The sequence below is a fragment of the Charadrius vociferus genome, unplaced genomic scaffold, assembly GCF_000708025.1.
Source record: "Charadrius vociferus isolate BGI_N301 unplaced genomic scaffold, ASM70802v2 scaffold325, whole genome shotgun sequence".
Classification (NCBI taxonomy): Eukaryota; Metazoa; Chordata; class Aves; order Charadriiformes; family Charadriidae; genus Charadrius; species Charadrius vociferus.
In genome coordinates, this window is record NW_009648526.1 from 5,128,550 (window position 1) to 5,142,043 (window position 13,494).

General features: G+C 40.2%; 1 protein-coding gene across 1 annotated transcript in view; it reads right to left on the reverse strand.

Moving 5' to 3' along the window:
* Positions 1 to 3,905: 3,905 nt before the first annotated feature.
* The window catches only part of OTUD7A (OTU deubiquitinase 7A), a 91,705-nt gene continuing 82,116 nt past the window's right edge, over positions 3,906 to 13,494 (reverse strand). Inside the window, exons 12-14 of the mRNA XM_009885759.1 lie at positions 7,728 to 7,842; positions 7,400 to 7,484; positions 3,906 to 5,445 (exon numbers count right to left, since the gene is read on the reverse strand). Coding sequence (XP_009884061.1) covers positions 4,012 to 5,445; positions 7,400 to 7,484; positions 7,728 to 7,842 — 1,634 coding nt within the window. The 3' untranslated portion in view covers positions 3,906 to 4,011. The remainder of the gene's footprint in view (positions 5,446 to 7,399; positions 7,485 to 7,727; positions 7,843 to 13,494) is intronic.

Consider the following 13,494-nt stretch of genomic DNA (forward strand, 5'->3'; position numbering starts at 1 on the left):
TGATCCCTGTAATGTTACCTTTGACTTAGGAAGAAAAAACTAATGGCTAAAGAAAGCTGGGTCACACATTATATTTCCATTGCATTTATAAAACTTAATGAACCAGAATAACAAAAGGTTAATCAATTGTTTTAAAATCCAAAATATCTGAAGTTACTTTTGATAATCTGCACCACCTTTTTCTGAATGAGCTGCTTGTTAGCCATATGCTACAACTGATACTCATATCTGAAAAAATACTTGTAAAGTCTAGCAATACTTTATTAACTCCTTATAAAGCAATTAAAATGGAACTTTAATATAAAGTGTAACTGAAACGCATTATGTATTACAGGCCTCTTCTGTTACGAACAGACCTTAGTATCAGAGTTTATGAACAAAGTAAAAAAATTGCATAATAAGTTTACACCTTTTTTTAAATTAGAAAAATTGCACATTCACACATTCGAAAAATTCCAGCTTCCTCCAATCTAATGATCTCCTGGTGATTCTGGATCTATTCTGAGCAGGTGTAGCCTACCCAGGATTTAGTTTGTACTTTTGAAACTGGACAACAGTGATAATTGTTGAGTCACTATCAAGGAGAGAGGGGAAAAAGCACATACAAATGCAAAAATATCCATGTGTATTGCAGCCACTTAAGCTAATAGAAGAAATGAATAGGGTCCTCCAAAACTTGCATTTCTCTACAGCTGGGACTAAGTGGTAACTCTAACGAGCTCTGGAAGGTACAGAGAGGGCAGATCAGGCACAGAAAAGGACTTGCTGGCCTGTGGTCTATGTAAGCTTTCAATGGAAGGAAAAATAAACCAAAAGAGCAGTCAAAGGTTAGCTGTTTAGTGCAACAGAAACACACATTTGAAGATTATTCCCTCTCATGCCTAGCTAAGGAATGACACAACTTCTTTCAGTGCTGGTGAATGCAACTCATGAGCAGTTGGGAATTGTCTCCAAAAAAAACCAACAAAACAAGTAGAAAATTTCCTCTTACAGCTAGACTCTTGTTTTCATGGGACATTCCCTTCTTCAGGAGGAGGCACTCTTTCTGTATGTTTGGACTGTATAATACCACCTATGGTAGCCCCCTTAGACAACTGCCACAAATAGATCAGAAATAAAACAAGAAAAAAATCACAGGACTGCTTGTCCAGAAAAAAAGGACAAATACTGGGAAAAGATGGGTTGATTTTAATTGGCAAATTGCCTTGTAGGCATGCAGCAGGCACAACTAAAGTGTCCTTTCAGCATTTCATATAATAGATATTTTTAAATGAGCAATCCAGTAGTGGCAAATATATATGGAAGTATCTGTGTGATTTGAGGATGACAGTGAACACTGAAGTTTCTTATCCCATACAGTCAACCCTATTATTATTCAGAAGACCAATTGATTTTTCAAAATAATCTAACATACAGGTACATTCTATTCAGTAAGTTAGAACCGAGCAATTTGTCTAAATGTTGACCAGCTGGAAAACTCATCTTTTGTGAGCAGCAGATCTTGAAAACATACTATAGAAACAACTCCTTTGAAAAACGGGAAACAGTAACTTCTCATGGTAATTGCTTATTTTCACATATGTACTGTTACTTTTTTTTCCTCATTCCGAAAGGATACAACTGACTTAAATACAGGGGCTGGTGTTAGTTTGCTGCTAATGAAGTATTTCTTAAGCACAACTTTACATAGAAGCAATTCTCAGAGTATCAAATGCTACTGCTACTCTAATGCTCTAAGAATTCTTAAATATTTCTTTCTCCCATGAAGTTTTATCCTGTCAGTTTTCTCACTCTCAGCAACAAATACAGCCAAGTATGATACTTGATTTGGTTTAAACTGATCTGGCTTGGTTTAGCATAACCTGCAATCACAGATTTCTTTGGCAATAAGAACTTAGGTGTAATCATGACAGTTAACCAAAAAAGGACACTGCTGACCAGTGTACACAACCGGAGACCTGGATTTTAGAACGTGCTTACCTTCAGGACAGAGGTCACATGGAGGTTTAACTTTTCATTACGCATATTAATATTTCCCTTTAATGAAGGAATGCAGATTCAGTGACATTCAGTGTACGCTTAGTACGTGGCAAGAAATACAATGTACAGGTCTGGATTCATGGAACAGCTAACATGGCAAAGGCCATGACTTTTTAGGAGTGGCTAATGGACTTATTATGAAACTATTACGTACACTTCCCATTCAGCAGAAAACCTAAACATATGGTCAGTTTTGAGTATGTGCTCAGTTCCACAAATTTCAGTGGGATATAAGCAAAAGCTTATGTGCTTTTCCTGAAAGCCACTCCACATCAGCATAAGTTTGTGTATTTTGTTTCACAGACTGCTTTATGCTCAGTTTCAAGGCTAACTAGGATTAACTGTACACAAGTGAAATGGTGCCACGCACGTCAAGAGTAAAAATTGGGGTACAGCAGAAAAGAATCAGAAACAAAGACTCTGGCAAAGAATCTTTCCTGTGCAGGCCAGAAAAGTGCTATTCCATAATGAGTAAGGCAGAAATAATTTTCAGTACCTTTAAGGGGCTGAGTAAGCAGTCTTGAAGGCTATTCTTCACCTATTTGTGGAAAATGAGCTCTTTCTGAAAAAAAAATAAAAATGTAGGCAGACAGTAAATGAGCCGTTGCTTACAAGTCTAACACTAAAGATCCATTCTTACGACATCATGCCAGTTGATGGCAGAGGGCTGCAAAACCAGAAAACTTCCTAATGTCATACCTCTACTTTAACAGTATTTGCTGTGTCTGCTTTACAGAAATGTTTCTATGAGCAAAGTTTTGTTTTCAAAAGTACTGCAAATAGTTATGTAAATATTTGGATATCAGACTTGGGCAATTCTGTGCTAGGAGTTGCCATTCATACTGGAGGTAGTGTATAATCACCTTGGAACCTCCTGGTGGGTACATAGCTTAATCCAGAAGACTCAAAAATTGGTGGAGCCAGCAGCCTTCAAGAAAGGCTCAGAAGTAGTTATGTTTGCAACAACTATCACTTGGTAATGTTGAGAAAGGAATAAATAATGATTAAATTCATTCAATGGCTAAGGGAATCAATTGATGCAATACGTTTGTTTTGACAAGCAGTTCATTCAGCTCTGAAATGATCCTAAATTTCCTGGCTGGTCATCAAATTTTCCAAATCTAATAGAAGTTTTATGTTTTATTTTTAACACTTCTCTCAATTTTAACAGCAATGAAAATACTACTGAAATTCAGGTGCCCAAAACTATACTATGGGGTGGTTTTTTGTGATGTGAAGTCTTGCCAGTCATAATGTATTTTTTATAAAACCCGTTTAAAAATTCAGTACAAATAAAAGTGTCTCAAATCTACTTTTTTATGGAAGCGTAGAAACAACTGGTAAGAACTTAAAATTGGGAAGAGCTACAGCCCTCATGAGTTCAGACCTTTCACTCCTATTTTCCCCAGAACCATTCAATGTCAGACTAAAGTGAGTACAAACGTTAGTAGTAATGCAATATGCTGCCATGTTAAAAATGTGCAATATGCAAAATCACTACCCTCCTGAAAAAAAAAGGCTATGAAAAATGTAGGTTTTACTGAGGAACAAATACTCTCCTAATAGCTATGAATTTCAGATGTCTACAAGACAGATACTACCCTACTACAACACCACATCTCCAGTATTATGACTTTCCCCTATCATTCTACTACCTGAGTGATGTCAGTGTAAATTCAGGCACCATTAGTAAATTTTTGACCAAACATATACACAGCACTGACAAAGGAGTAAACAACCCTTCAGCTTACCAGTATATGTAAAAAAGATACTGACAAAATGGAAAATAATATATTTTTTTATGATAAATTAATCCTATTATTTCCTCATTGCCCCAGAAAAGCGAAAAGCTAGACACTATTTACTCATCAATCCTTTATTCTTTTTTTTAAGGATTCCTTTTACTGCAATTCAACACTGTTTACTTTGTAAGTAAGAAAATGGTAAAACTAAGTAGTCATGGAAGAATCCTCAATGCCTGTGTCCCTTGCTTTCTCTCTCCCTGCGCTTTAACTCTTCTTTGTAGCAGTATGAACAGTAATTTTCAGTCTCAGGACGACCATAAAAGGAACAGTTCTCCTTCTTACAGCGGTTCTGCTGGATGGAATATATTGGGCAAACTGTGCTTCTGCCTTGATTTTTATCATTGTTCAACCAGGTCTGAGGAGTGTCCTCATCAGCATATTCTAAGCAGTCTCTGATATCGCCAGTATTGAATCCATTTGTGTATGTCTGAGACTTGTGTTCCGTAGGCATGGCATAGCTCAGCGATTCCACTGTGTTCACGGTACGGATACCGGATATCCGAGCTGGGCTATAGCTTTGAGAAGACAGTGATCTGTTTTGTTGGGGATAGGTGGCACAGGTTTTTAGGGTGCCAACCACTGGCTTGTAGGTATCATCTTGGAAGCTGGATGGCTTAGAGTTGACATCATGCAAATGGATGACGCTTTGCCTTTGAACGGGTGGCGTATGGCTATAGTGGGCAGATACTGGAATGGGTCCACTTTTCTTACCCCCATTAGTAGGTGAAGAAAATGACCCAGGAGTGGGACTAGTGCGATCCTTGAATTTTAAAACCAGTTGAGTTGTATGGCTTTGAGGCAAGACGGGTGATGCCCTATCCTGAGGAGATGTTTCTAATTTTTCTTTTGAATACGCTTCTGGCTCCAGTTTCCTACTAGACGACCCATTCGGTGCAGCCTTTTTCTCAGCATCCTTTCTTTTCTGTTCCTGTTCTGCATTGAAACGCTCCTGTGCACTGGTCAGGTAATAGCCTATCATCTCCTCATGGAACTGATGCCTATGACTGGTCAAAAGAAGGCCAGCAAAAATAAACTTTCGTTCACCCTGCATGGCAGCTCTCAAAATATTTAGACTGAGTTTGACGTCCGTGCTGTACTTCCATGGGTCAGACTGCTTGTCAGAGAAGGATTTAGTGTTCATCTTTTCAATGGGTGAGTTGCTAGCTCTGTCAGTTGGAGATGGAGTGGTCTTCTCAGACGGAGAAGTGCTCGCAGACTGTCCAGATTCCTCTTTGCTCCCTTTCCGAGACTTAGACTTCTTCTCTTTGACTTTCTCTACTGTGTCACCATTTTTTCCATTCCCTGAATTGGCTCTGCTCATTTTGCCATGCACCAGGCCTCCGAGACCACCCATATTCTTTTTCAGTTTAATTCCCAGGGTTTTACTGAGGCTTCCTATTTTATTGGCAACGGAATCCGTCCTGGTTTTGTCTTTATCTTTCCTCTGTTTGTCCTTTTCTTTTTCTTTACTGTTTTTGCCATTATTGCCGTTGGAATTACTACAGATGGAATCTCGGTCCGAGTCCATTGAGTCAGCCAGAGACTGAACATCTTCCCCGGCTGAAGCTGTAGGGGATTCTGGTTGAGCCAAAGGGGCCTGCTATGAAAAAGTAATTACAATTAGATACAGCAAAATCAGTTTCATACAGGGACTTGGGTGCAAAAAAAACCCCAAATCCAATATAGATTTTGACACTGATTTTAAATGTACTTCTTAATTTACGCATTGACATTTTCCACTGGTTTCTTCACCAAATAAAGCTTACTTGGCTGTGCTGACTACGTATCTTGCTTGTTCCTACACTAGCTTTTGGCTCATTTCAAGCACATTTGTAGAACAGAGGTCATTCAGTCTGAGTTTCTGTGAAAATCAGTGTCTGAATAATGGAGAGATGCAAGTTAGTGCTCCTGTGGAGGGGGAGGCTGCAGCACGACCTCCCTGCTGCGGAGCGGCTGGCCAGCAGGCAGAGATTGGCCCCTCCACACAATACAGGCTGCCTCTCAGCCGGGGGGAGACAGAGAAACTAACGTGATGGAAGTGAAATGAGGTTCTGCTGAACGCTGTGAAGGGGATGCAGCACACAAACCTGTATGTAGCAATGTTTCAAACATCATTATGTTCAAAACCCAGTTATTTACAGTCATTTCTTCATTGTTCAGGTCTCTGGTGCATGAAAATCAAAGATACAATGTACCAGAGCTAAACATCTTGCCTGAAATATTAAACATTACACTTCAGGAAGTAGGCTGAGGAATACAGTGACATGTATTAATTCTTATTGGAAATAAAACGCAGATAAAACTGGTGTCAGAAGTCTATGAGTTCCAAGTTATAATTTAGGTAAGGTGAGAAAACATCTTTCCTGAAAATGCAATAATGAGGATCCTAGGATACTTGAAAATGTGGCTCTGTCCATTTACTCCTGCAAAACTTAGTCTTGTTTTCAGGCATCATGAAGCTAAAATCTGCTAGAGCTAAATATGAAATATTTAACTAACCATAATGATTCAGAGAGGGGAAAAAAAAACAAAAACAAAAACAAAACAGCTCTGGAAACGTATATACTTCCAGTATAGAAATGCATGCCTGCTTCCTGTCCCCGGGTACTTCACTGTCCTCTCTCTGTTTCTGGAATCCCCGAGCCCCCACCACCCGGTCGGGAGCAGAGCTGTTATCCCCACTTGGCAAAGGGGCAGATGTGTGCTGAAGTGACCTGACCACACTCATGTGGCAAGTGCAAAGCAGGGAGAGGTTACCCAGGTCCCACAAGTTTCAGGCTCACAGCTTACAAGTAGAGAACCATTTTGCCTCTCCTTTTCCTGATGTGGTAGCTACCACTGTAGAAACTGTAGAAAAACACATTTTTCCCCTCTTGCAGTTTGTTAAACGCTTTCTCCTTTTGTGTCCTGTTCCTCCTTTCAAATTTCATCTATGTAGGCTGTCTAAATCACCTTCATCCTCTCCTAGCAACCTTTTGCCTCCAGACTAACCCCTCAATCTATTTCATGTAATCTGTAGAGGAATTTGTGGCTGACTAGGTGCCAGTTGAGCATGGTTCTAAAATAGCTTTCTGAAAGAACCAGGCTCCCGTTCAGCACCAGTCTGTGGCCTTTTGTCAGCCACTCTAAACTGGGAGCTGTCCAGGGATACGAATGGATTCTCAGAAAGCGAAAGGACTGGGGATTGGTAACCTAACAGTGGCATTAGGAGAGCAAGCCAAAGTTCTCAGTAAACAACAGCGAGAAAAGGTGTATTTTAAGGCTTTTCTGAACTACATGGACTACTGAAATAAGCTACAGAAAGATAAAGCTAGAAAACACATTCTGGAACAGAGCATGAGTTGCAAAAATATACGAGCAACTGTGTTATTTTAATAAAGAAAAATCTGTAAGCCTGATTGCCATGACAGTGAGCCATGAGTGACTTGTCCCTGCTGCCAGGACGCTTTGGTGTTTCCAGGCAGCTGGCCAGTCCAGGCAGCCTGCCCTACGCAGCACCCTGCCGTGCCTGGCATCTCTCTGATCTTGGTTAGACCGAGGGGAAGTTACCTTACCCGTGTCTCAGATGGTATGCGTATCCATGTTACATTCATATAGCTGTGTAGAAGATTAAGCTTTGCCTCAAGAGACAGAATCAAACTAGAAAAAAGAAGGGAACAAACAGTCAAAACCAGCCTGAAAATAAAAGCAGTATTTCTTAACAGGGAGAGATGGAACAGCAGCCTGAATTGTGACTGCCAGCTGGATACCCACCCATGTCTTCTCCCGTGTAGCCAGAGAACATGAACAAAGCCCTCTCTGTCAGCAGTTCCCCCAATATTTCAATCAGGTATGGCTCAAGACATTTCACTGCTTAACATCAAGGTTACAAAAAGGTCTTACTTGGCCAGTTTGGTGTTATCATTGTCATCTTTTCCCCACTCCCAGTCTTTCCCAGGATCAACTGCAAAGTGCAGAGGCAGTAACTTGTGTTCAGAGTCAGTCAGGGGGATCACCGCTGCAATAGAGAAGAAACAAGGATTGGGGTGGGGGGAACAAAAATGACAAAAAAAAAAAAAAAAGAATTAGCTGTGAAAAGCAGCATAATTGGTTAAAAAAGGACAGAAATTGAGTATGCTGCAGAACTGCCTCAGCCAGAGCACCACAAATGATGTATAGCAGGCTCCATTTCCCTATTTTGATATTTGTGCAATAGAAAGGGAGAGAGAAAGGTTAATACACTGATTGCTCCTGGAGTGAAAGACAGTCACCTGTGGAGGAGGGGAGACCTCTGGGAGAACCACACTGCCGTTTGTAATGCACAATAAAGAGTTCCTAGAGACAGAACCATTAAAATAGCAGAAAGCAATAAAAAGTTGAAATACTCCTGCCTATCTCTCACACAGATGCACATACCTGTTAATTATTTTGTCTTTTCAGTTTAGTACCTTTTTGTTTTCCACTGTCAAAGAAACAAAAATACATTGATAACAGCATTAAGAAACAAAGGAAAATGCAGTTACACGATTTGGGACTCAAACTGTGAATTATCATAATTGGGGAGCATAGATCAACATATATATGGGTTAAGAGGTCAGTTTGAGGCCTGTCTTGAGTGTAGTGAAAAGCCCATTACTGCTGTTATATCCCAGCATTACTGTCTAGCTGTTCTGGCTCTTCTGTCCCTTCCCCTCTCTGCTAGCGCTCTGCCTTCTGACACATATCTTAATGACTCTGCTTTATACTCCACATGCAGGGACTGCACTCTGAATTAACAGAATGTCTATCATTCATCACCAGCAAGAAACTAGGAGAAAAACGCTGCCAGCATTAATTAGAGCCAGCAATTTGCTTCCATTTCATTAGAAAAAAAAGTAAGAGCTGTCAAGGGACTGGGTGGGATCCTCAGCATGGTGCAGGTCACTGCTCCTTCTCTGACAACCAATCAAGGAATTTAATTTTCTATACCAGAAACCTTAAGGACTTTATGTAGTATTCATTCCAGCAAAGCCAAGAGGCAAAGAAGCCTGGATAAATCACCCAAACATCATGGCACTGAATTATTGAAAATTGATTACACTTATTGGTTATATGCTGTTTATCATCTTTTGTGCAGTTCAGAGGGCGTATGTTGCCAAAACAAAGGTCCAGCATTTTTGGTTAAATATTGTTCCTCACCTAGCAGAATGCAGGAAATTGAATCTGCATTTTAGAGTAACATGGTGAAGTCAGTATTTGGTTCAGACAATTTGAGAACAACTGCAGAAAGTATATATATATTTTCATCTTTGCAGACTGAAAATAAAAAGGTCAAACCTCTACAAATTTCATGGAAAAGTTGCCCCCTACTGCTTATAATAGGTAATTCTTGAAAGATTTTCCCCATATTAACTGCAAATATAGTATAGAACAGCTGGAGCAAAATCAACTTTAGTTGCAGATACTGCTGTAAGATGCAAGCACAGAAATTAATATTCTGAGAGAATTTAGCTCCTTAAAGAAACTCAATGTGAATAAGTAGCAGGGTGTCTAACTCTACAGTTCAAAATACACTGGTAAGTGAGAGCTCCTGAAGCACAAGAACATAAGAGCCGTACAGGAGAGGTGACAACTAAATACACTTTTTAACACTCTGTAGTGTAATATGAGGGCTTACCCTGCTCCATTCAATGAAATTACTGCAACAGAGGGGCTGGCATAACTGATAACACAACTGATTGTGTTTCCCAAAGAAAACAGATGTTCTGCCAATTGACTGAATTACTAGCAGGTACTGACTGGATTTACAATTGACCTCACAATGCAATATATCAACCTTTTAAAGGAAGAAGGCAACTTACAAGAGAGCAGCATTATAAATTTACAGCACAGCACTTCCACTTCTGGTAGCACCCAACCGTACAGGTACAGCCTGGCAGAGAATGGGAACGCAGTCCCAAGGCAGGCGATGGCAGGAAGCCGGGACCAAAGAGCTGTCGGGGAGGGGAATCCGTCTCTTTGGGATCTAAACCTCAAAAAGTTAATTGAGTTTCTTTTCTAAGGACAGCTTGAAACTAACTGGTTTTCACATAGTTCAATAAATAACCTTTTTTATAAACAAATTTTAAAGGAATGCTTTTTTAAGCTGGCTGTTTCTACTGATACTGAAAATAAACCTATTAAAATGGTTAGAGATGCTGAATTTTATTAAAATCTTAATATCTACTTACAAAGCAAAGCTCAGAGCTGATTGTCTATAGCACCTCACTGCTGTCTTAACCAATGTACACATTGTAACACCTACTGTCTCCACCCTCAGACAGAAATTTGTTAACTATTTTTCAAACTCTGAGTCAAATGGAAACTGCATACTCATACTAAGGGGTAGTCTGAGGTTGGTATGAAGCAATACCAGCTTCCTGCAAAAAGTAGCTGCTAAAGTAATGGAGTTTTAAAATTCTATCTTCATGGCAAGAGATTTCCTCTCTCTCACAGAATTCTGTTTGGTAGCCAGGGTTTCTTTTAGGATTTCCTCACGTTCCTGACAGAAAAGTATTTTAATGCTCGGACTGCAAGCAGGATCCGTCACATTCATTTCTAAAGCAAACCCCATGTAGCATCTTCCTGGTGCCCAGTCACACCACAGAGTTAGCAACTTCAAGGCAGTAGTTTGGTTACACTCGGTTTTGAGTGCTTGTTAGCTGAAACCACGCTGTTTGAAACACCATCTACAGGTCCTAATGACAACAGATGAGAAATGTCAAAAGTGACAGCAGCTGTTTCGTCCATGGCAGTTTTAAGACACACATTGAGGACCTTCACACCATTCCTCATTTGGGTGTCTTGCCTTCTGTGCTGCGAAGTCACAGCGCTTCCTAGTACTCACCTTCATGCCTCAAGTGTCATTATTGATCTTCTATACAGAAGAACACTTTAACAATTTCTGAAAATACCAGTGAAATAAAATGCTGACTCAGATACTGACATACTGCTGTTAAAACCCACCATCACACCTCTCGCACTTGCTACTGCAAACTGATGGTGGGCAGCCATATCGCTGCTGACTGGCTGACAAAGCACAGGAGCCTGGGAAGCTCCAGGTTCAGCGAAGCAGTCTTAGGGGCAGTTGAGAACTGGTCTTTATTTTCCATAAACAAAGATACAAAACACCTGCATAAATATAGCCTGCGTGAATAAAAAAGTATTTATAGGTTTTTGATCAGATGTTGTGGATTTCAAAACAAGAGGGTCTTTGGTGTCCAGAATGCCAGCTGTGTGCTCTTAAAAAGACCACCTGTCAAAACGTGTTTTAAATCCTCTCAAGACAAGAGGATGCCAGCATGTTTTTTCTCCTTCTATTCATTTTTAGTAGTGCTCAAAACGATCTGATAAACAACTATATGCCAAAGCAGAACTTCAGGCACTCACATCAGCATTTATTTGACTGCATATATTTCATAAATACAGGACATGCTGTCTTCTCCACAATACAGCTGCTCAGCAGCTCAAACGCATGTGTACGTACACACAGTAGTTCAGACAGCTTCAGGTGCTGCTCCTGACATCCAGTCACGTGGCTATAAATACTGTGACTACAAGTTATGAACAGCCTGGCTATCAGAGATGCTCCTTTTAAGAAGCTCTAACCTCCCAGCAGCATTCGGATAGTTCAAAACCTGGCCATGTACTGTGACACCTATGCCACTGTTTTCTGACTTGTACAACTGTGGCTATTCCTTCCTCTTTGCCAAAGCTGCAACATCTCTATGCGGACAAGGTACGAAAAATAGGTATGATTAGAGCATCCTTGAGCCAATCTATTTCCTGCCACAGCATTTGATGAACAATAGCAGTGCTGTGTGAGCTGTTAGGCTGCTGCAGTCTTGGCAGCTGGAAGCTGAAACATTCCCTTCGTCCCAGACTTGATGCCAAGTGCTTTCTGCTGCTCCATGGAATTGAAGCCTGTGTATTCAAGGCCCTGCAGTAAAACATGTAAAATCGGGTCATACAAAACAAATACTATTTTGATTCAACAGCCCTCGTAATTAGCCTGGATGAACTAATACACAAACAAAGTCAATATTAAATGTTATTGATGTTATGCTGCGTATTTGGTAGCTTATTTGGTGCAGCTACAGGTGTAGGAAAATCCTACGGAAAGACAGTTTCTAACCACATGAGCTATATTTAACATTATTGCTAGCACTTGTGGGAGAAATCAAATACATGACCTTGTCATCAAACCCAAGATCTTGCAGTGAGTAATGAACAGAAATATATGGCTTGTAATATTAGGAGCATTGCAGTAGGTGGCATCAAGGTGTATCACTGAATACTTTAACACATACTGAGAGGTAGGGCCAGAGCAGCTGAACAGGAGTGTCCCTCACTACTTTTTGTCAGTTCTGTCACTTAGAGGATGCCACAGTAGCAAAAGGTTTGGTGGGTGGTGGTTACCCTATCTGCAAAGTTATTGTCGAGATAGTGAAGTTCTCTGTATTCAATCAAATTATTTATGCACATAGGGTCTTGTAAGACCTGTGATAATGAAGTATTATATGAAGGCAGATAGACGTGCCTGAAATAAATGAGGCTACTGTCAGTCTACTGATACTATTCCGATCCCAATTGTTAGAAAGGAAGAAATGGACTCTGCCTACTCCAGAAATTGTCTGGTTTCACCACCAACAGAACTCAGACTTAAGAAGGATCAAAACCAAGGACGTGGAGGCACGTTCTAAAACAAGACAACTCCACAATTTGTAACATAGACACATATGCAGGAGCTGCTAACTTAATGGCATGCTGCCATTACAGTCCTGGCTGCAGTGTATCATCAGCAACCATCAGCAGTGAAACACTATCCTTAAAAAGGCTCTCCAAAACTTGTATCTTCATTCATATCACATTATTAGATTAAAATGGTAGGAATTTGTTTTGCAGACTTTCATTTCTCACAAGGTGTTTCACATTATACCTCAGTGTACTGCTTTGGAAATGGTTCCTATGGGAAAAGCGTTTTCCTAAGGGCCGCTCTTCTACAGACTGAGGGCTGAAAGGCAGCTGCAATGTCCCAATGTATAACACAAAGGCCAGACCTAGTGCCAAGCACACACCTACAAAACCCCTGAAAGAGCTATGTGCCACTGAGGGATGAATACTTGGACTGGATTGATTTTCCCTTTGAATATCTGACCTCTAGATTAATCTTTTTTCCCATTACTGTCTTACAATTCAGTCTCCTCTTCACCAACACAATGTTTGCCAATACCACTTGCAACCCTTTGTAGAGCGTTTCCCATCTCACACAACCTAATGTAAAAAACTCTCTGCTCCTTCCAAGAAGGATGTCTTATCTAGTTATCAAATTCTTGCATGAAGATGTCTACAACAAAATCTGTTATTCAGGAATTTCTTTCCTCCTTTGCTTCATTTTAATGAACATCTTTCTCTCTACTTTGCGCAGTTGCAGCATCCTGACAGTCTCGTAAGCATGGAAAATGCCTAAGATATCCAACATCAGATGAAATGCATGTGGGGTTAGGGAATTAAATGAAGGATATTTAGTTGCCTCTAAACTACTCTCTAGGAAGGAGGACTAAATGAAATTTGCTCAGGAGATCTCAAGAACCAGCACATATTCCATGTTTACTTTAGAGATAATATGCATTCATAAGGGATTTATAACACC